The following is a 21072-nucleotide window of genomic DNA, read 5'->3' as shown; positions in this document are numbered from 1 at the left end:
AGTAGGATTCCTATCCAGCAGAGAGAGTAAATGTCTGATTTTAATAATTCGAAGATTTTTCTGCAGTAGACCGATTTGTTAAGAATTACAGTTGCATTTCCTTTGTTGGCAGAAAGGATAATAATATCTTTATTGTTTTTTAATTGCTTCAGAGCCTGTCATTCACAAGGTAGAATATTGTTGCAGGAGGTTTGGCGCTGTTGATAGTGAAAATTGATTCCATGTGAGGAGTAAGTTTGCTTCCTAGGAGGGGAGAAGAGAAGCGGCTTTTTCAATTTTTGTGAGAAATAGTTCTTTAGGAATAGATCTTGGTGATAGAACAAAGTTGATGCCTCTTGAGAGAATTTTTTCTTCTGTGGGTGAGAGGTTGTGTGAAGATAAGTTTATAAGAACTTTATTTTGGACGGAAGGAAGTTCAGCAGGTTTGGTGAGAGCGGATTGTTCTTGTTTTAGGAAATTAAATTTTCTAATGAGTTTTAGCTTGTTGGCATTTTGTGATCTAGAGGCAAAAAGGTCACTGACCTCCTTTATGTTGTTCCATGAACCACTATCATGAACTTTGTAAGTGATCTTCCAGAGAAGATTTTTTATTAAACAAGAATGCTAAAGTGCGTTTAGTATTGGATATTCTTTCAGAGAGAAGGTCTAGTTTTGTTTTACGGTAGATTCTGCATGCCTGCTCAGTTTTAATGTTCTCCTTAAAGGAAATAAATTTAGAAAAATGGAATGAAACTACAGCGTTTTAAGAAATCAATCTGTTAATAGAAAGTCCAATCTTCTTGAGGATCCTCTGGTATCAAACCGAGTAAACCTTCAATAATATATATATATATATATATATATATATATATATATATATATATATATATATATATATATATATATATATATTTATTTTTTTTATTTTTTTTTACATAATCCAGATACCCTGCTCTAGAGATCAATACAGAACTTTTTCCAAACTCCCAATAAGTGGTGTGGTGATCTTACATCAGGCAATGAAATTTATCTCTAATCTAAGGCAGGAGGAAGTGAATATTGACAACATCATAAAATGGCATCAAACCTGATACCAAAACTGGAGTTATTAAACTTCGATCTTTGCTTTATGCAGATGATGTTATACTCTTAAATAAATCCAGTACAAGTCTTCAAGATTTTTTAATTAAACTAAATAAATGCTGAAAGAAATTTAGTATGAAAATCAGCAATAAAAACCACAAAAATAAGCAAAACATGGAAAACATCAACTGCATTCAAATGGAGAACCAATAGAACAAGTAAAATATTTCACCATATTCCGTGACGATGGCAAATTAAATATGAAAACAGAAGACAAAACAGTTATATGGCAGGCGCAAGGCCTAGGATGAAGAGGGTCCTGAAATCGAGTATCAATAAATAATCAGTATTATATTTTAATTTTCAAATTTTAAATTTTGCTTCCACGGGGACCAATTCTGTAATGTTTTTGGTTAAAGTTAAAAATTAACCAATCTATTTCTATAGTATTTGTTTTCTTTCTTTTTTTTTTTTTTTTTCAAAAAAAAAAGGGGGTGGGGCAAAAATAAAATCTTGCACAGGGCCCGACATATGGTACCGTAAGCTACTTATGGCACTGTATGTCACTAAAATAAAAAGTAACAGATAGTTTTGAAGTCTCGATTTTCATATACTTTCTCAACGTAACTCTCTCAATTTCAATATCTTTCCCCACCTGTTAATAAGTTTTCTGCAGCTATTGTAAAAAATAATCAGGTTGTTTTCAGAACAATTTTCTCGTCTCTGCGCTAACCTGCCATTTTCAAAATGGATACTCCTACAATGTGTCCTTACCTTAAGAAATAGCCAGAGGTTTGGTGAAGCTAAGTCCAGGTTATAAGGAAAATGTTCTACAACTTCAAATCCAATCTCTAATAGCTGTTGAAATAAACACATTTATATGCAACCTCATATTTTAATTTTTCAGATGTCCACTGGACTGCTGGTTATTTCCAGAACTGAAGATTTACAAAATAACCTGAATTTATTATTATTATTAATCAAATCTACATGTGGTCAAAAGGACTCATCATGGGAGGTCATAACTGTCTAAGTATCCAAGTATAAGCAAACAAGATAAAGGATTAAACCAAAAATATAATTTCTTGGCATCTTTAATTTATAGTATAACCAAGTGGAAAAACTTTCAACACTTAAATCAGCATTTACCACATTCCATGGCATTGCGTTTCCCCCACATACCACTCTTTATGCAAAAATCCTACTTCCCACTCTTTCCTTATACATATTATTTTCAGGCATACTTTATGTTAAAGAAATAAGAGTTTTTGCATAAGTCACTTTATCAACAGCAGATGGCATTTTCACTGGTTAATTACTTAATGAAGTAGGATGCACATTCTTTAGACATAACAAAAATATTTAAAGAATTACTATTATTAACACCAGATCTCTGGGAGGCAAAGCCTATTGCACAGAAAGCCCATCAAGCCATGCTTTAAACTCATTCAATGTATCTGAATTCGCCACAATATCAGGTAATGCATTCCACTCGCCAATCACTCTTCATGCAAAGAACCTACTCCTTACAACTATACTCAAAATTTCCTTATAAAGCATCCAGGTATGTCCCTTGTTCTATCCCCTTCTCCCATTCTATGAAAAATTTATTCTACATTAACTTGTAACAACCCTTTACCAATTTAAATGTCTCAATCATATCCCCCTCTCTTCCTCCTATTCACAAGGCCTTACAAACTGTTTTCCCCCAAGCTGTCCTCATATCCCACATCACAAAGACAACCTTAGTTAGTCTTCTCTAGAACCTATCCAATATATCCTCAACACACCAGGAAAACTAGGTGATCAAATCTGTACACAATTCATGTGTGGCATGATTAAGGCCTTATATGACAGAACCAGAACATCTTTATTTCCAGAAATTAAGATCCTCTGCATTGCTGATATTCTGATGTGATGTCTTCACAACTTGCACAATGTGATCTCTGAACTTCAGATCCTTGTCCACCACTACTCCAAGGTTCTTATCTCATCAACTTACCCCAAAATTTCCCTGCCAAGTGTATACTTTGCATCCCATTGTTTCCTACCAAATTTCAGAACCTTACACACTTTGCAATATTGAACTGACAGTTTCATACTGTTGCCCACTCATACAATCTATTCAAGTCTTCCTGTAAGTTCACAACATCTGTTTGATTCCTCATCATTCTTTCCACTTTCATATCATTTGCAAACAGTTGTATATCACCAGTTAAACCTATCCCAATATCATTAATATACAAATTAAATAATAATAGTCACAAAACTGATCCTTGCAACAAACTACTAGTCTTTCCTCTTTCAAGATAGTGACCCCCTCCCCGACATACACAACATGCTGATACCTGATAGCCATTCACCTATCCAACTCACTAGTCTATCATCTAATCCTATCTGCTTCAGTTTAGTGACCAACCTGTGATGCTATAATCTATCAAAAGCATTTGCAAAATCTAAGTATACCACTGCATATGCATTTCTTTGTCCAATACATTCATTACCTTTTCATAGTGAATAAGAAAGTTGGTAAAACAAGACTTCCTTTTAAAAAACTCATGCTGATAAGCACAAAGGATACCGATGTTATTAATCCACTTTTGTATCCTATCTTTTGCCAACCTCTCCAATACCTTAATTACAACTCCAGATATGCAGATCAGCCTATAATTTTTTGCCTTGGCTTTATCACTACCTCTGTGAAGTGGAAAAATTTTGTTTTCTTTCCACTCCTTTGGGACTTGTGCTGTTGCAACTCTTGTTAATTGGGAAGGCCAAGACTGATGCTAACTCCTTGGAAGATTTCCTTAAGACACATGGTGATAGGCCATCAAGTCCTATTGCCTTATTGACATTTGGCAATAAGACTTGATGTGGTTTGTTGTAAGGTCACTTAACTGCTCATATACCTCTAGCTTGCTCACCAATAAGTCTCCTCTCATTTCATTCTATATACTTGAGTTTCTGATTTCACAATGAGGATGAAACACCTTTGATCAACTGCTCACTGCATATCCTGTGCAGCAGTTACCAATCTCCCACTTTCATCCATTAACATCATATTACCATAATCATTCTTCTTTCTACTTGCCACACATCAAAAAAACTCATGAGGGTTTTTCTTGGACTGATTTGCCAATTTCTGCTTGTACTGCACTTCTGTTGTCCTTGGCAAGCAATTGAGTCACTCTCCTGACCTGCTCTTTATACTCTTCATGCAACTGATTACCCTTCTTGTGCTGCCTCCCAAGTGCATCCTTCTTCTAGATTTCATGTTTAATCCCCTCATTCATCCATTTTACACCTACCTTATTCAGCCATTTGACTTTCAGAATATATTCACACATTGATGTTATGTATTTCTTTGTCAGTCAAGCAGTATTTGTTTCCTTACCATTCAACTCTTCATTCCTACTATAGCTCAAAGCTACCTCCTAAGCTTGTTGTAATCACCAGCCTTGTACTTCAACATGAAGACTCACAGACGTCTTCATATGGCTAAGCCACGACCCATGTGATCACTTCACGATCACTCTCACTAAATGGAGGGAAGTGTGAATCATACCGTGCTTTAAGCATACTCAAATTCTCTGCAGACACCACACTCTCAGGCAAGGCATTCCAATCATTCACAACTCTGCATGAAAAAACCTGCTTCTCACTCCCCTACTCACACCCTCTTTATACAGTTTCCAGGAATGACCTCTGGTTCTCCCTGATCTCCCACTATTTTCTGTAGAACCTCTCCAGCATTGATCCTATAACAACCCCTTACTAACTTGTAGGTCTCTATCATATCTCCCCTCTTCCACCTGTCCACCAGACTCTGCAAATTTTATCTTCTCAATCTTTCCTCATATTTGACATTCCAGAGGTTAGAAATTACCTTAGTCAGTCGCTTCTGGACCCTTTCCAAAATCACTTCGTCTTTCTGAAAACCAGGTGACAAAATCTGGGCACAATAGTCCATGTGTGGCCTAATCAAAGCCTTATACAATGGAACAAGAATCTCCCTACTTCTACAAGTCAGTGTCCTCCACATCATTCCCAGAAACTTTTGTGTTGTCTTCACAATTTGGCTATGTGTCCCCTAAATTTCAGATCCTTATCCACTCTCACCCCCAGATCTCTTATTTCCTCCACCTCTGACAATATATCCTCACCAAGCATAAATTCTGCATCCCATTTTTGTTTTCCAAATTTTAAAACTTTACATTTTGCAACATTGAACTCACATCCCCATTCCCATGCACAATCACTCAATTTATTCAAGTCTTCTTGTGAGGCCACAACATCTTCTCTACTCTTCATGGTTCATCCTAAGTTTGCATCATCTGCAAACAACTGAATATCTCCATCCAAATCTTCTCCAATATCATTAAATGTTCTAAAAAATGTTCTACCTTACTTGGACATAATTTCCCTTCTCTCATCAGCAGCATTTCTCCTCCCTTCTTGTCCTTTCTATCTTCATGAAAAACACTGTATACCCTTCCATTTCTATTCCCGTTTATGTCATCTTCATTCAACCATATTTCACTTATTCCAATGATTTTGGGGTGAATCAGTGAAAGAAATCAATTTTATGAGTTGACATTCAGTGTATATTTGATTTTGTGTCTGTTTCCTATTCGGTCTTTAAGTCTTTTTTTTTAATCATACTTCTGCATATTAACATTTAATGGAATGAAAATAGCACAATGAAAGAATTAAACACAGGTTTAATCATTCAATTATATCTGTCACAGATAGATCATCTAGTATACAATATAACAATTGCAATAACACACACACCAAATGGAAGATGTTAGACTGGAAGCTTAAAGTCCTGACAGAGCACACATTATGGGCTTTCATATGCAGCCTTGGTGATTGGGAGGGAGGTCTAAGAATTACTGTTTTCTAAATATTGGGATTTTTAGCATAACCATATTTATTAAGATTTGGTTTTGTATTTTCTGCAGTGAAGTACAGTAGTTTTTCTCCATTTGACTTTATGTAAGGTATCTAAGGCATGGTCAGCCAGACTTGATTGACCATAACTGTGCTAGCAAATATATTTCCTATATTCTTCAAGATGGATGTTGATAGATCCTCCAATATGTCCATAATACAATAAGTTGCAAGAACAAGGCATCTTGAGCTAAGAGGGGAGGGAGGGAGTTGATCTTTAGGCAAGCAGATAAGGACAGCTTTATATAGGATTTGAAAGATGCAAAAATTATATTTCTTGCTATTTTTATCTGAGATGTAGTATTTTCTGAGGTGAAGGGAATAGCAATAGCATTACTTTAATCTGTGTGTATGTAATGTGTAATCTTCACTTGGAAGGATGTCATATATAAAAAGCAAAGGGATCTCCCCTCTGTCCTCCCTAGCCAATTTCTATAAGGAGCATTTTGAAAAATGTGCTCTTGATATTGTCATTCTGAAACCTAACTGGCTAAGGCACTGATTATGCATTCTTCATTTGGCCAGATATATTACACTCATTCTTACTCCACAACAATAGCTAGCATGCTAGAATCCAGTTCACTATAAAAAAAGAAAATAAAAATAGGCTGTCTTTTCTAGCTACTTTAATTACTCATCTTCCTAACAGTAACTCTTTATTTTTTAGTTTAGAGAAAACCTATCTGTATGGGAAGATATATTTACATACTTGTCCAGTTACCCATCTCTCTCCCAATGTTAACAGAGGCAACATTGGGAGAAGGAAGCTATATAAACATGAAATCATCATTCAGCAAAACAGCATATATCCTTTAAACATTAACACATATTTTGTCAGCATACGTTCAACAACCTAATATACTAAGAAGAGTCAAGATGGCCCTTAGATAATTTCTTCTGAAGTAAAAGCTACAGACAATGAATAACCTCTTCCAGTGATCCATCATCTAGGATTATAACTGAAGAATGAAGGGCCACCATACTGCTTTTGAATAGTGAATTCCATCTGACTAGGTGAAACAGTACCAAGATCTTTTCCTTTGTAGAAACTCTTTCTAACAAATTCAAAGCATTCTTTCTCAAAATGTTGAGTGGTGTACATTATTTACTGACAAAGCTTTGCTGTCCTAATATCATCTAACAGAATAACCTTTAGCAAAAATAAATGATTGTGATTGATGTTGAGGCTATCATCAAGAGTTTGCATATATAAAGGCACCAGCTTATAACTTAGCAACTGGTAAACTGCAAGAATCCTTTTTATCAAGCTTGATTGGAGAAGGTGTTAATGTTGCATTAGTGAAGATTATAATCTTTTATTCTGTTAATTTATTAATAGATTTGTTAAAATGAAAAAAAATGTGCCAGAATTCTCTTACAACTATTACTGTAACTTATAATGTGAAATTTATGGATTAAAGAATCCTTAACAACTCAAATACCAAAAAGTTTCTTAGTCTGATGGTATCCCCCCCCCCAACCCTATCCTATATAATCTGTACAAGTTGTCAGTTTACCTGGCATCTAGCTGACAGCATGGAAGAAAGCATATACTCATTATGTCCAAACAGGGAGATAAAAACCTTCCATAAAACTACTGTCCCATTGTCTTTACTTGAACTGAAAACAATGGACATCATCATCAACAGCAAACTTCTTCACTATGTGGAAGTCCATAAAATTAATGAGTTATCACTGATATGCACTCATACTCTCACTCTGCAGCAGATTTCTTCAATATTATTATTCAAGGACTTAGCCGGCAAAGGTTGGTCGATTGGTAGAGCCTCTGCTACTAATGGCTCAGTTAAGTAAGTTTGAGCATTGTTAGTAGTTAGAAGGGGACCAATCGTTCGATGCTGTTGGCACACTCTCCCTCAATGAGTCTTTGGACTCCCTGGAGGTGTATAATAATAATAATAATAATAATAAGGACATTTTATCTAGTCTGGTATTAAAGCCTACTTACTAAGTTATATGGTCTTTCTTCTACCTTTTACAATTGGATTATTGATTTAATCTCTTTTTGTTCATGATGCCATGCCGATTGGCTTCTTCTCTTCAGATTTACCCAACAATTCCAAAGTATCCCAAGGCTCCATATTTTCACCCATACTTCTTTCTTTTACTGATCCAAAATTCTTCCATTCTTCTTTTATTTCCTCTTCATTTGGCAAACTTAGCACAATCAACTTTCACTACAGCAAACTCTATTACAACAAGAGAAAATTGAGTAGCTGAATGACTGAAGCTTCAAAATATTCCATAACAATTTTAAACACTGATAATCTCCTTGAGCACAATCTCATGAACTCAGTGTTACAAAACACAGTCTTATTTCTGGTAAGAAAGAGCTATTTCACTCCTTACTTTTGATAATACCCAGATATCCATCAAAGATTAGATTTCTTTTCTTGGTCTGATTTAGACCTTTAGTCTTTTCTAGCACAAACACGTGATCTCCAGAGATTCAACAGCCTCCACAAAAACTTTGTATATTCTTCTTCTCTTCAGATTCTACTTCTCATTTCTCATCTGTACAACTACTACCACTATAAATCCAAAAATTCACCTCCTGTTTTGTGTGATGCACTAAACATTTCCTTAAAAATGCTTTACATTATCTAGAATCCAGAAGAGGATAATTCATTTAACAGATAACTTTTCTTCTTATCATTATATTACCCAAGACCCCATGGAGTCAAAGACTCATCTGGGAGGTCCTTTTATCATACACACAGCTCATCATATCGTGCTTTAAACACACTCAAATTCTCTGCAGACATCACACTCTCAGGCAAGGCATTCCAATCATTCACAACTCTGCATTAAAAAAAACCTGCTTCTCACTCCCCTATTCACACCCTCTTTATACAGTTTCCAGGGATGACCTCTGGTCCTCCCCTGATCTACCACTGTTTTCTGAAGAACCTCTCCAGCACTGATCCTATAACAACCCCTTACTAACTTGTAGGTCTCTATCATATCTCCGCTCCTCCTCCTGTCCACCAGACTCTGCAAATTTCATCTTCTCAATCTTTCCTCATACTTGACATTCCAGAGGTTAGAAATTACCTTAGTCAGTCGCCTCTGGACCCTTTCCAACATCACTTCGTTTTTCTGAAAACCAGGTGACAAAATCTGGGCACAATAGTCCATGTGTGGCCTAATCAAAGCCTTATACAATGGAACAAGAATCTCCCTACTTCTACAAGTCAGTGTCCTCCACATCATTCCCAGAAACTTTTGTGTTGTCTTCACAATTTGGCTATGTGTCCCCTAAATTTCAGATCCTTATCCACTATCACCCCCAGATCTCTTATTTCCTCCACCTCTGACAATATATCCTCACCAAGCATAAATTCTGCATCCCATCTTTGTTTTCCAAATTTTAAAACTTTACATTTTGCAACATTGAACTCACATCCTATTCCCATGCCCAATCACTCTTTCACACTCATTTCAAATACTTTCTCACAGACACATTCTACAGGTATTTTCCTAGGTGATTCTCCACCAAACTGACTACTGTCATTCCTCCATGCTTGTGAAAACACAAATAACTGCTAGTCAACATCTTCACCTTCAAACTTAGCAAATGAATTTCTCATCCTCCTTTGAATTCTATTGACATCTATTATTTTCTGTGTAACAGCCTTACTTACACCATTTTCCTCAAAGATTACAACTTCAGAAGTACAAGAAACAAATCAATAGGTTTCTTCTGTTTCCTTAATACTTGCTCACGCACCTCTTCTGTTATTAGTTTAGTGACAACCTATGTGTTTGTGTGTGTGATTGACATATAAACTCTTTAAATTTTATTATTTTATGCATATAATAAACATGTATAAATGTATGTACTTCTTGATATTCTTTTATAAAAAAAAAGATATATTGTAATTAAAAATTGTATTGAAAAATAAATAATTATATCATACATCTCAAAGATGAAACATAAATTAACATCAAGTCAAATACAGTATTAACTAAGCACAAATAACTTCATTGATAATGCTAAAATAAATTGTCAGTTTTGAAGTGAAAAGCATTTGAAAATTCCTTTTATAAAACAATGCAAAAACTGCATTTTTTAAAATATATAAAAAAAATCACAAACATTTAACAACCAGAAAAAATATATAAGAAAACAAAAATATAGTCAAGATGCATTTCTGTTAGGCTTACATAGAGCTTATATTCCATATTAACAAAGTAAATGCTTATTGTGTTATGGAAATGCAATGTGACAAATCCATTTTAAATGGCAGCCATTATCCCACTAACAATAATGTTTGCATTTATAAAATAACAATTACCACCAAATATACGTGCTATCATATATATATTGTGCGTGTGCGTGCGCACGTGCAACATTTAACATATTCATCAAAGAATGAAAGTAACAAACATAAAGGGTACAATAAACTAATATGTGTGGAATATATTATGATACAGAAAATATACATATATCACATTATGCTAAGCAATCATAATACTTAGGCACAAGTCTGCTTAAGTGTAGTGAATGATACTTACCCACTGTGGAAAAGAACAGTTAAGTAATAGATATACTACATCCATACAATGTTAACTTCTAAAATTTACTATGAACATTTTATGAATATCTATTATTAAAATCATGTTAAAAACATACAAAAGAATAACGGTATCAGTAATAACAAACTAATAAACAAAAATATCACAGTCCTAAATTTTGAAACTGTTACAAACAAGTCATTTGGAGTGGTAATGGTAAGAATATAAACTACAATGAACAATTTTTGAAATGAGCACTGTTTCCAGCTTAAATTCTATAACCAATTTGCAGAATAACTGTAAAATTCACACATAATTCACATTTATGGTTTGCACCATAAATGATGCTAAAGAAAAAAAGTTTAAGTTGATTTAGAACAGATGATTCAAATAGTAACACTACCAGATTTCTTTTAAATTCCTTTAATGAACAAACTGAAGATAATTACTGCAATTAATTCTTTAATAAATATTTTTCAAATATATTTTGTCATTATACTTATTTTATTCAAATTAAAGTTAATGAGCAGTTTTCTAATTTGTTGTTATCTGAATTGACATTCATGCTTCAATGTTTTTATTTTACTTCAGAAACATTACAACAACAAATAGCCATAATTATTGAAGGGTCTAAAAGATTTAATGTGCCAATTATAAATTAATAGAAATAGGTAATATTTATAAATCCCTCCTTATTTCATAGCTGAATATATAGAAAAAGACTTAAAGCAGGTTTGGTTTTGAAAACAGACCAAATTTATGAGAATAAAATCCTCAGCATCAAAGTTGCCTTGGCTTGCATTACTTAAAAGACAGCTGTTTTTTATGCTCAGAAAGACAACTCTGATAAACTCTCTGTTGAATATCACAGCAATCTTATATTAGAGTTGTTTTTTTCATATGTGAACTCTTGGTAGGTGCATGATTTTCATAACTGAACTGTATAGAAAGACTTAAAGTTTTAAAAATAGATCAGAGAGCATTCCAATTACTCACAGAGTACTGAGTGATTGGAATGGATTGCCATTAGATGTTGTGTGTGCAAGTATCATGAATGAATTCAAAAACAGGTATGACCTATTCTTAAATTTTGAAGACAAGCAGAAAACGTTTTTGAAAAATATCATATCTCAGTTTTTTGTCTCTTAAAATTTCTGCCTGATCTCTGATTGAAGCTGTAGTGAAACTGATCCAAGTGCTAATAAAAGGTGAAGATATGGGCTCCTGGGGCAGAGCTTGTGTCTCTTAAGTGGTGCAAGCCAAGGCAACTTTTGATGGTGAGGATTGTATTCTCAGAAGCTCTCTAAATCTATTTCCGAAACTTTTTTTAAGTTTTTCTATATATTCGGCTATGAATAAAGATGGATTTATAATATCCACTGTTTCTATTAAGCAACCTGAGGATATATATATATATATATATATAGTACATTCCTACTTTATATACATTTCATTATATACCTTGCTAACCCATTTCTTCCCTGATTATCAGCAGTTAAATAGTTCTGAAAATTTCTCTATTTATCACTGTAATATTATAAGAATATTTACATGGTAAAATATAAAAATAAAATTGCTTTTATGGTATTAATATGATAATATATCAGCAGGAAAGTGGCAATACTCAATTTCATGGTCTGATGCTTTTCATATGATTGCAAATGAGATTACACAAGTTTCACTAAATCATTATCTCTCTCCAGCAATCCAGAGGGGAGAAAAACAAACAAAAAAACTCACTACTGGAAAGTCATTTTTAGAAGGAATTGAATAACACTTAGAAAAATCCCACTACTACAAGGAATAATATGACATCTTATAGAGAACCACTGCACACTCCAAGTAATTTAATTAGAAATTAATATGAATTCTGCACCAATACAAACTTTGCATCAGTACAAAAGAAAAGCTCCAAAATATTCTACTATGTACAAAACTTTACAATGTCTATACAATTTGATTATATATATAATTCTAATGAAAATATGAAAAGTCATTGTTATTCCATATAAAGCACATATTTATAATCCAGAAGGAAATGGTTTATTGCAAAAAAAAACATAATACAAAGAATAAATTATATTCTGGATATTATATAGTAAGCATGTTTTAAAAAGCAAGTTACAATGAAGCGTTGCCATCTTATTAATTACATTACAGAATATAAAAAGGAGAGAGAAGTTGGTTACCTCAAAAAAGATAATTTATTATCTGCCCAGTAAGTTTTGCAAGATACTTTAAAAGTTCTTTAATAGACAATAAGGTAATTATTTAGAGATTTACACTAAAAATGCAATACATTTTGCTTTTAAATAAGTAGTTTTTTTGATTGAAATATTACACTTTAAATAACATATTAAAGCAGTATTCAAATCTTTTTTTATAAAAATCATATTATGTAATAGTCACATTTTTATAATCAATTAAGCAGCTGTTTCCTGATATCTATTAATAAAAGTTTTGGTTTCAGATTTACTTTAGAAACCATATATTTTAATGGTAATTTGAAAGGCTTGGAATCTACAGAGTCATCAGTATAAAGATTGACATATATCTGGCTCATATCAATTTCTATTGGCTTTGAACCATAAAAGGAATATTCTTGAAGAGTATTTAATTCTTCTCTGTTGATGCTTACCCTAACCAGGTTTTCATCATCTCGAACATCTTTAATTTCTGATTTCACTTGTTTGTATGCACCTATGTATTCAACCATTTCTGAAAGATCTTGTTTATTACATTTATTTCCTGAACAAAACTTACTGCTTTCATTCATTCCAACATTCACAAATTTGCCCGATTTGTCTATTATTTCTGTAGTATCTTGCTTGCTACACTTGTTTTCAGAATATAGGTAGTTAGCTTCATTCATCTCTACTTCAACTTGCTTGTATTCTGAGTAGTCTTTTCTACTACATTCATCTTCTGCATGTAAATTAATATCTGTAGAAAAGCAATTAGGCTGGTAATTCAATTTGTAGGCTGCACCAACAGAAACATTCAGTTGATTGACATCAGCTTTGTCTAGCTCTACACAACAGTCAGCTTTTTGTATAACTAATCCACATGGTGAGAGAACTTTACCATCAGACTTTGACCAATGTCTATCAATTTGTTTTTCTACTTCTCTATACAAATTTGAATTACTCTTTCTTTTTTTAAAAAACAGATTAAAATCATCTTCTGCAAGTGAGCTACTGGCTTCACAAAAAAGTTGTGGCTGTAGTAAAGTCATGTTGTAAGTCTCACAGTCTAATAATTAACAGGAACAAAAAATAATTAGTATAAAAATGGAAAAGTTTAAAAGAGGATTAATTCTTTATTATTAGTAGTACACTTTTATCCTTCCATTACTATCACAATAAAAGCATTTTCACTTCATTAAGACAAAATCACATAACAGCATTAAATTATAACTCATCAGAGCATTTACTGCAATTTTGATTATTAAAATTTAATAATCATTTAACTGAACCACTGGGTTCCAATAAGATGTGTCACTTATATTGTTCAGGCCTGAACAAATAATCTAGTTAAATTAAATTTTATCCTGAAAGGACAATGTTTATTATGATAATAGCAGATGTTATCTCCTGCTAAAATGCTTACTCTGCCATTCTCAGCTGTTCACAAACATGTAAACAGCTAAAGTAATGTGATTCAGCAATAACTTACTGATAACGCTAGTGTTAATACTGGTATTACCAAATAATATTTGCACCATAAATGTATTCCTTTTTCCCTGAAAATGACAATGTATCAGTTTAATAACCCAATGATATTACTGGTTTGACAGTTTAATGACTAGTGGCTAACAGTGGAATCATTAGTGGTGATCATCTCTCCAAAATTACACTTCTTATTGCTGATACTGACAAAATGACAGGAATGTTCCAAGAAAGTCAGCCTATTTAATACAAATATTTGTCTCAAGGTTAAATTTCACAAACCTGACAAAGACATTGTGATTCACAATGTCTCAAAGTCAGTGTGTTAATTCTCAGATGTTAGCTAAGAGGACAATGGAAATTCATTTTTTATATGAAATTATAATATAATAATAATTATTAGTATTTCCTGACCTCCATTGAGTCACAAGACTCATTTTGGGAGGTAAACACAAGTCTATCATACCACTCCTTAAACTCATCCACAGTTTGCACATTCAATACCATCTCAGGCAATGAATTCCATGCTCCCACCACTCTCCAAGCAAAAAACTTACTTCTTACCCTTTGACTCACCACCTGTTTTTTGCAACTTTCAGGATGGCCCCTTGTCCTTACTCATCTCCCTTGTTAATACGATAACAACCCTTCAATAGCTTATATGTCTCAATTATATCCCTCTTTGATTTCTATCCGCCAAACTCTGCAGTTCACATGCCCCCAGTCTATCCCTATAATCAATGTTGTACATTCCTGACATAATTTTTGTTATCCATCTATGCACCCTCTCCATGATTACTTCATCAATTTCAAATCCCAGTGATGAGATCTGAGCACAGAAATTCAGATGTGGTCTGATCAAAGCTTTATTACAATGGGCCTAACATACTTTTTATCTCTTGTGGTCCAAGTTCTCAACATTGCTGCAATTCTCTGAGATGTCTTCACAACTTTTGCAACATGTCCTCCGAACTTCAAATCTCTATTGACAATCACCCCAAAATTCCTTGCTTCCTCCACTTCTTCCAGTTCATACTACCAAGTGAGTATGAAGCATCCCATCTATAATTATCTTTCTGGAAAAATGTTAATTTTTATAACTTCTACTAATAATGCAGGGGAGAAAGTGAAGTATTTATTCAGAGCAATAAAATACAATTTTTCATAATTTCTCATGACCAATGCTCATCCAAACAAACCAACTTTGGATTTCTAATCTTTAAAGCAGCGTTTTCCCCAAGTGTGGCACAGATACCCCAGGGTTATGCAAAAGATCTTTTAGGGGATAAAAGGCATTTTTTATTACTTTTTTTTTTAATTTTTATATATATTTTTTGCCGTATTATATTGTCACAGAAAAGTGCACACCTATCATATGATTAATTTTTCAATAACTAAAAAAGCTAAAGGAAGTTTTAGAAAAAACTTTTCATGTATCAACTGACCTTTGGAGCTGGTTTCCAACAGAAACAATTTCATTCAAATTAAACATTTTGTATTACTGAAAATTTCAATTTCATAATTTTTTTTCTACTAAATGTATATTGGATTTGAATAACTAAAAATATATTTAATTAAAAAAAAAACTGTTCTGGATATTCATAATTTATTACAATACATTAAAAAATAAATACCTTTATAATAATTATTTGTGTCTGAATGAAATATTAGTATAACTTCGCCTGAATTGTCTTTGCCTGAGAAGGGTTATGCCAACGTTACTAAAATTTTAAGAGGGGTATGCAAATAGTGAAAGTCTAGAAACATTGTCTTGAACTATACACTGAAATTTAATGTTTGTGGAGAAGATCAAGATATACTTTAAAAAAATGATATATTACATCTAACAGAAAAGTTCTCTGTTGTGTTGGTGCAGCAATGTGAATGCATGAACTCTAAAGAAACAAAACATTCTAAACTGATGATTCTTTTGTTTATGTTATTAATACAGTTTCAATGCTTTCAGAATTAAAGTACACTTTTAACAAAAAATGGTAGACTTGTGGCAAACATATAATTTTCATTAACTGTAATTTGCAATCTTGAAGTATATTGCATTTTATAAATTCATCTGAAAAATGGCTACAACATAATAATGTAGCAATTTTGTGAATGTTCTGCAAATTAATTCAAGCATAATCTTAGTTAAAACATCATGTTGCAAATAGAAATTTTTGATTTCAAGCAGGGTTTAGATAATGAATTATGTGGTGTGGAGTACTTCCCTGTGATGAGTCCCTGGGCTACTTGGAGATGTCACATAATAACAATAATTTGTTTTAGTTTAAGGAATTAGGTTAAAGCTTAATGGGCAATAAATGTTTTTAAGTATTGAACATAAAAAGTTCTTCTATAAGGAAATACTTTATTTACATGAAATCAGAACTATCTACATGACATAAGCATAAAATCTTTCAAAGCATAACACAATTTACTATTCCACTTACTCTGCATACATTCAGGCACAGTATTGCATTCACACAGAGTAATTAGTACACCCCAACAATGTTGCAATTGGCCAGAAAAGCATGTTAACAAACAGAGTATTTTTCTTGGTACAAACTGCCCTGTCTGTAAATAAAATGTGCATGAAAAAATGTTATTATTATTATTATCATCTGACCTCCATGGAGTCAGACTCATTGTGGGAGGAATATATAATATTGCACAAAGCTCATCCAATCATGTTTAAAATGTTTCAATGTGTCTACATTCACAACACACTCAGTCAATGCATTCACTCATCAACCACTTTCTATGCACTGTTCCTCACACACTTCTTACAGTTTCTAATGATGGCCTCTTGTTTTATTCTTTCTCCCATTCCATGAAAAATTTCTTTCATGTTAACCTAGTAACAATCCCTGACCAACTTATATGTCTCAATCATATCCTCCTTCTCTGTATTAAATTTTAGGGAGATATGAAAAGAAAAAAAATAATACATCCTGTATTAAATTTTAATTACATATCTTGGAACTGATGAATAATAATAAAAATAAATTTTATTAATTCTTCACTAATGAACTAATTTTGTGTGATATCAGGTGCACTTCTTCAGAGCACTTAAAAAAAAAAAAAAAAAAAAAAAAAATGAAACTAAACAATAAACATGAGAAAGTCTAAGTTGTAGCTGGTATTGCTGCATTCCATCAGAAAATGTGTATTATAATCCAGTTCTGTATACATAAAACTTCTGGAAAAATGATAACCAGTTTTACTAATTGGGTATCATATACTTTGGTTTTCTGCCAAAGTACAGGATGTCTTCATCCTGTGATATGCCAAATTGAACGTACGTTTTCTTTTCTTTTCCATATTATTAACATGTTCTGAAATGCAGACTTCTCTCTCTCTCTGGAATGTCTTATTTGACAATATGATTTTAAAATACAGCCATGAAATCGGAATAAGTAATCATTTGGGAAATTATTATTTATTCGGGATTGAACCAAAGAAAGGCTGAAATAACTCATTTACTTGCTTATTTATACACAAGTTCCAACCTCCTTCGACTATAATCATACAATCAGTGAAAGCTCTGGCAGAAAAGGACATTCAGTAGATCAACACTGCTTCCCATTGTAAATATGGGTAAAAAAAAAGTTATAAAGTATTTATAGAAAATTACTTGTCTACATTAGTATCCTAAACATGCCAGTTCACATTTCACACATGCAAAACAGATGAAACTCAGAAAACAAAAACAACAACTCATAACAAATAACAACGTTCAATTGGATTGGTTGACACAATAACCAATCACAGCCACTAATTTATAGGTGCTATTGTTTCAGTGCACGCACACACACACTCTGTATAGCCTTCTGGATGATTTATGATTTAAAACAACTGGAATGCTAAGAATTTGACCTGCTGCACCATCTGTACATCTATTCCAAGGGATCAAAGGTGTCTATAATTGTGACCGCACACCCTATTAACGTGAATGCAACGCAATGTTTACATGTCAAAAAGTTTCCTCTTCATGAAGCATTAGTATATTGTGTTTAATTTTAGGCATCATGCAAAGCCAAGAAATAATTAGGGAAGTCTTTAACAGGAATAAATGTAAAAAATAATATGGGCAATATTGTTATTCCGTGGGTGAGCACTGCACACCTAGCACACCCTGATATATATATATATATATATATATATATATATATATATATTATGGGTAGTGACCCCACCCATAATGTATTGCAGTATACATCTCTTAGTGAGATGTGCTTTACATTATGGAAAATACTAAGAATAGTGATCAGAGCTTTACCCACATTTACAATGAGTTGCCCTGGTGTTGCACCACCTTTAGACTTGAACTACGTTCAGGCGCAAACTTAACTGTTTGCTTATTTGGGATTAGGAATAAAATAACCAAGTTTATAAAATTACTTGGTAACCCTAATATACATTATTCCCAAGGTAAAAAAACTTATTTACATATATATATATATATATATATATATATTAAAGATATCAAGCAATTTTAAATAAAACTTGGTTTTAATCCTATTTCCCAAGTAAGCAAACAGACCAGTAAGTCAAGTTTGTTCATGCATGTAGTGCAAGTCCAGGGAACTCATGGTGAAGGTGGAATAAGCTTTGATCACTATTCTTGATATTTACCCTTCATGCAAAGCCTTAAGGGTAAATCCCTAGTCTATCCCTAGTAAATCCCTAGTATCAGACATCCCTAGCGGAGATGTATGATGCTATACATTAAAGGCAAGGGCCACTACCCATACCGGTTTCGAGCTTTATTGAGGTCTCATCAGTGAGAGCCAGGCTTAAGTAATGCCAAGGTTTAAGTAATACAGAGCTTATAAATTTTACCAAAACAAGTTGCCACAAGGTGCTTTGACCTTATTAATTAAAAATCTCAGGATGAGAGATAGATGTTGAAAGTTTTTTTTACCTTGGGTATGTTATATATTAAAGATACCAAGCAAATTTAAATAAAACTTGGTTTTAATCCTATTTCCCAAGTAAGCAAACAGACAAGTAAGTCATGTTTGCGCTTGCACGTAGTGCAAGTCTGGGCGACTCCGCACATAGTACAAGTCCAGGCAACGCGTGGTAAAGGTGGAATAAGCTTTGATCACTATTCTTGGTATTCTGAATTGCACTACGTGCAGGCACAAACTTGACTTACTTGTCTGTTTACTTACTTGGGAAATAGGATTAAAACCAAGTTTTATTTAAAATTGCTCAGTATCTTTAATATATAACATACCCAAGGTAAAAAACTTTCAACACACACACATATATATATATATAAATAGATAGATACATACATACACATATCTATAGATAGATATATATTGTTACACCTGATATCTTGAGAATATAGTATTCTCAGTTATCATGGTGTAACATGAAAAATAAATAACATAAATAAAAACCCCTGCATAAAAAGGATAATTTAATTAATAAAATATTCTTGCATCCAGTATAAATTGAGTAAAATGTAAAGGTCTATTGTTAAGATAACGTTGTTAAGATAACAAAAGAAAAGAATGTATTAAGATGTATTATGACTAAACAAGGAATTTGTATTAAATAAGTAGCTAACTAAGAATTAATATAGTAATGCGATTAAGAATGAAAGAGTTAAGTGCATAAGTATAAAAGAATGAGTCATGAAATATGCTATGTAAGAGGCTACAGATTAAGCATTAAGTAGAATTCTGAGAAAAGGTTTAAAGGTGGGTTAAGATAGAGGCTAACAAGAGAAATATCGGAATATCACTTAGAGCCTATACCCGGATAGAAACTTCGTTATGAGTTGCCGATCAAAATGACGTATGGCGGCCAAATGCTACCCGATTGGTAGAGAGACGGAAAACAAGTAGGAGGTGGGAAAAAGAAGTAAGAAAGGGCGCCGTTAGGGAAGCAGCTATAAAATGGTTGGTAACCCCCCCCCTCAAGGCTTTTTTGCGAAGAGTAGGCTCTTTTGGTTTTTGGGGAAGACGTTTAGATAGTCAAGGAGGCTTGAGGCCTTTTTGCCTTTTGCCAGAGGAGAAGAAACGTTTGGACAGTTGCGGTGGTTTTAGTTTGGTTTTCTAGTGGATTTCACAGTGTTCCTGAGTGGAGAGATATGGCTTATATCCTCATGCCACAACAAGGAATCGAAGGTGAGTGGGAAAGCTATTCCCGTATTCCAATATAGAAAGCGAAATATGCCATAGTCATAGGAAACTGTGAAGATATCGATGTCCTCGTTTCGGATAGTACAGCCGACCACGCAGATGTTTATATAGCCCTGAATTGCAAGAAGATATGCAAGCAAGTTCGTTAAGTAGAAGGTAAAGGCCCGTAAGTGAAGCTAAAGAAAGGTATTGTGAATTTTGTCTTATGTTAACTAGAAGTTGCTTGTGATAGGTACCATTGTCATAATACGGAACTGTTAAAGTGATTAGGGAGAAATTATAATAGGACTTTAGAATTTGATAGAGAGTGTTAAAAGTAAGCTAGCTAGTGTTGATAATTTGTGAATAATTAATTATCCTAGGAATCTTGAGTGCCTACTATATTGTAAAAGGAAAGTTAATGACATAGTTGTGTGTTAATGAAGTAAATGGTTTTATTAATATTGAGTTTGATTAGTGTAAATTGAGTAATCAAGTAGCCTGAGGAATTTGAATGCCTAGTGTGATGTGTAGAGAATCGAAATTGTCATAAGTATGTGCTAGAGTAGTTAATGATTTTGTTAGTGTACCTGAAGTTGAATAATCTAATAATGTGTGGTGATCTAATTTTTCCATGTTAAGTGAATTCATGTTTTGTATGAAATTTTGTGGCGGCATGATCGTAGTAATTTTTGTCGAATCATAGCCCAACTACT

The 21072-nt window shown here is 33.1% G+C and overlaps 1 protein-coding gene across 3 annotated transcripts in view; it reads right to left on the bottom strand.

Annotated features, from left to right (window-relative positions):
- LOC150101818 (methyl-CpG-binding domain protein 4-like) overlaps window positions 1-21072 on the bottom strand; it is a 352401-nt gene that overhangs the window by 210841 nt on the left and 120488 nt on the right. Inside the window, exon 6 of one of the 3 annotated variants that reach the window (XM_090401060.1) lies at window positions 9994-13806. The exons of the other annotated variants lie outside the window; for them this stretch is intronic. Within the exon in view, the coding sequence (XP_090257186.1) occupies window positions 12974-13806 (833 nt within the window). The 3' untranslated portion in view covers window positions 9994-12973. Of the gene's footprint in view, window positions 1-9993; window positions 13807-21072 lie in introns of those variants that run through there. 3 annotated transcript variants of the gene reach the window in all.

This window comes from Typopeltis vanoorti, chromosome 11 (assembly GCF_054136105.1).
Source record: "Typopeltis vanoorti isolate ZY-2024b chromosome 11, IOZ_Tvanoo_1.0, whole genome shotgun sequence".
Classification (NCBI taxonomy): Eukaryota; Metazoa; Arthropoda; class Arachnida; order Uropygi; family Thelyphonidae; genus Typopeltis; species Typopeltis vanoorti.
The sequence above is the reverse complement of the archived record's forward strand: the minus strand, read 5'-3'. Positions and strand labels throughout refer to the sequence as shown.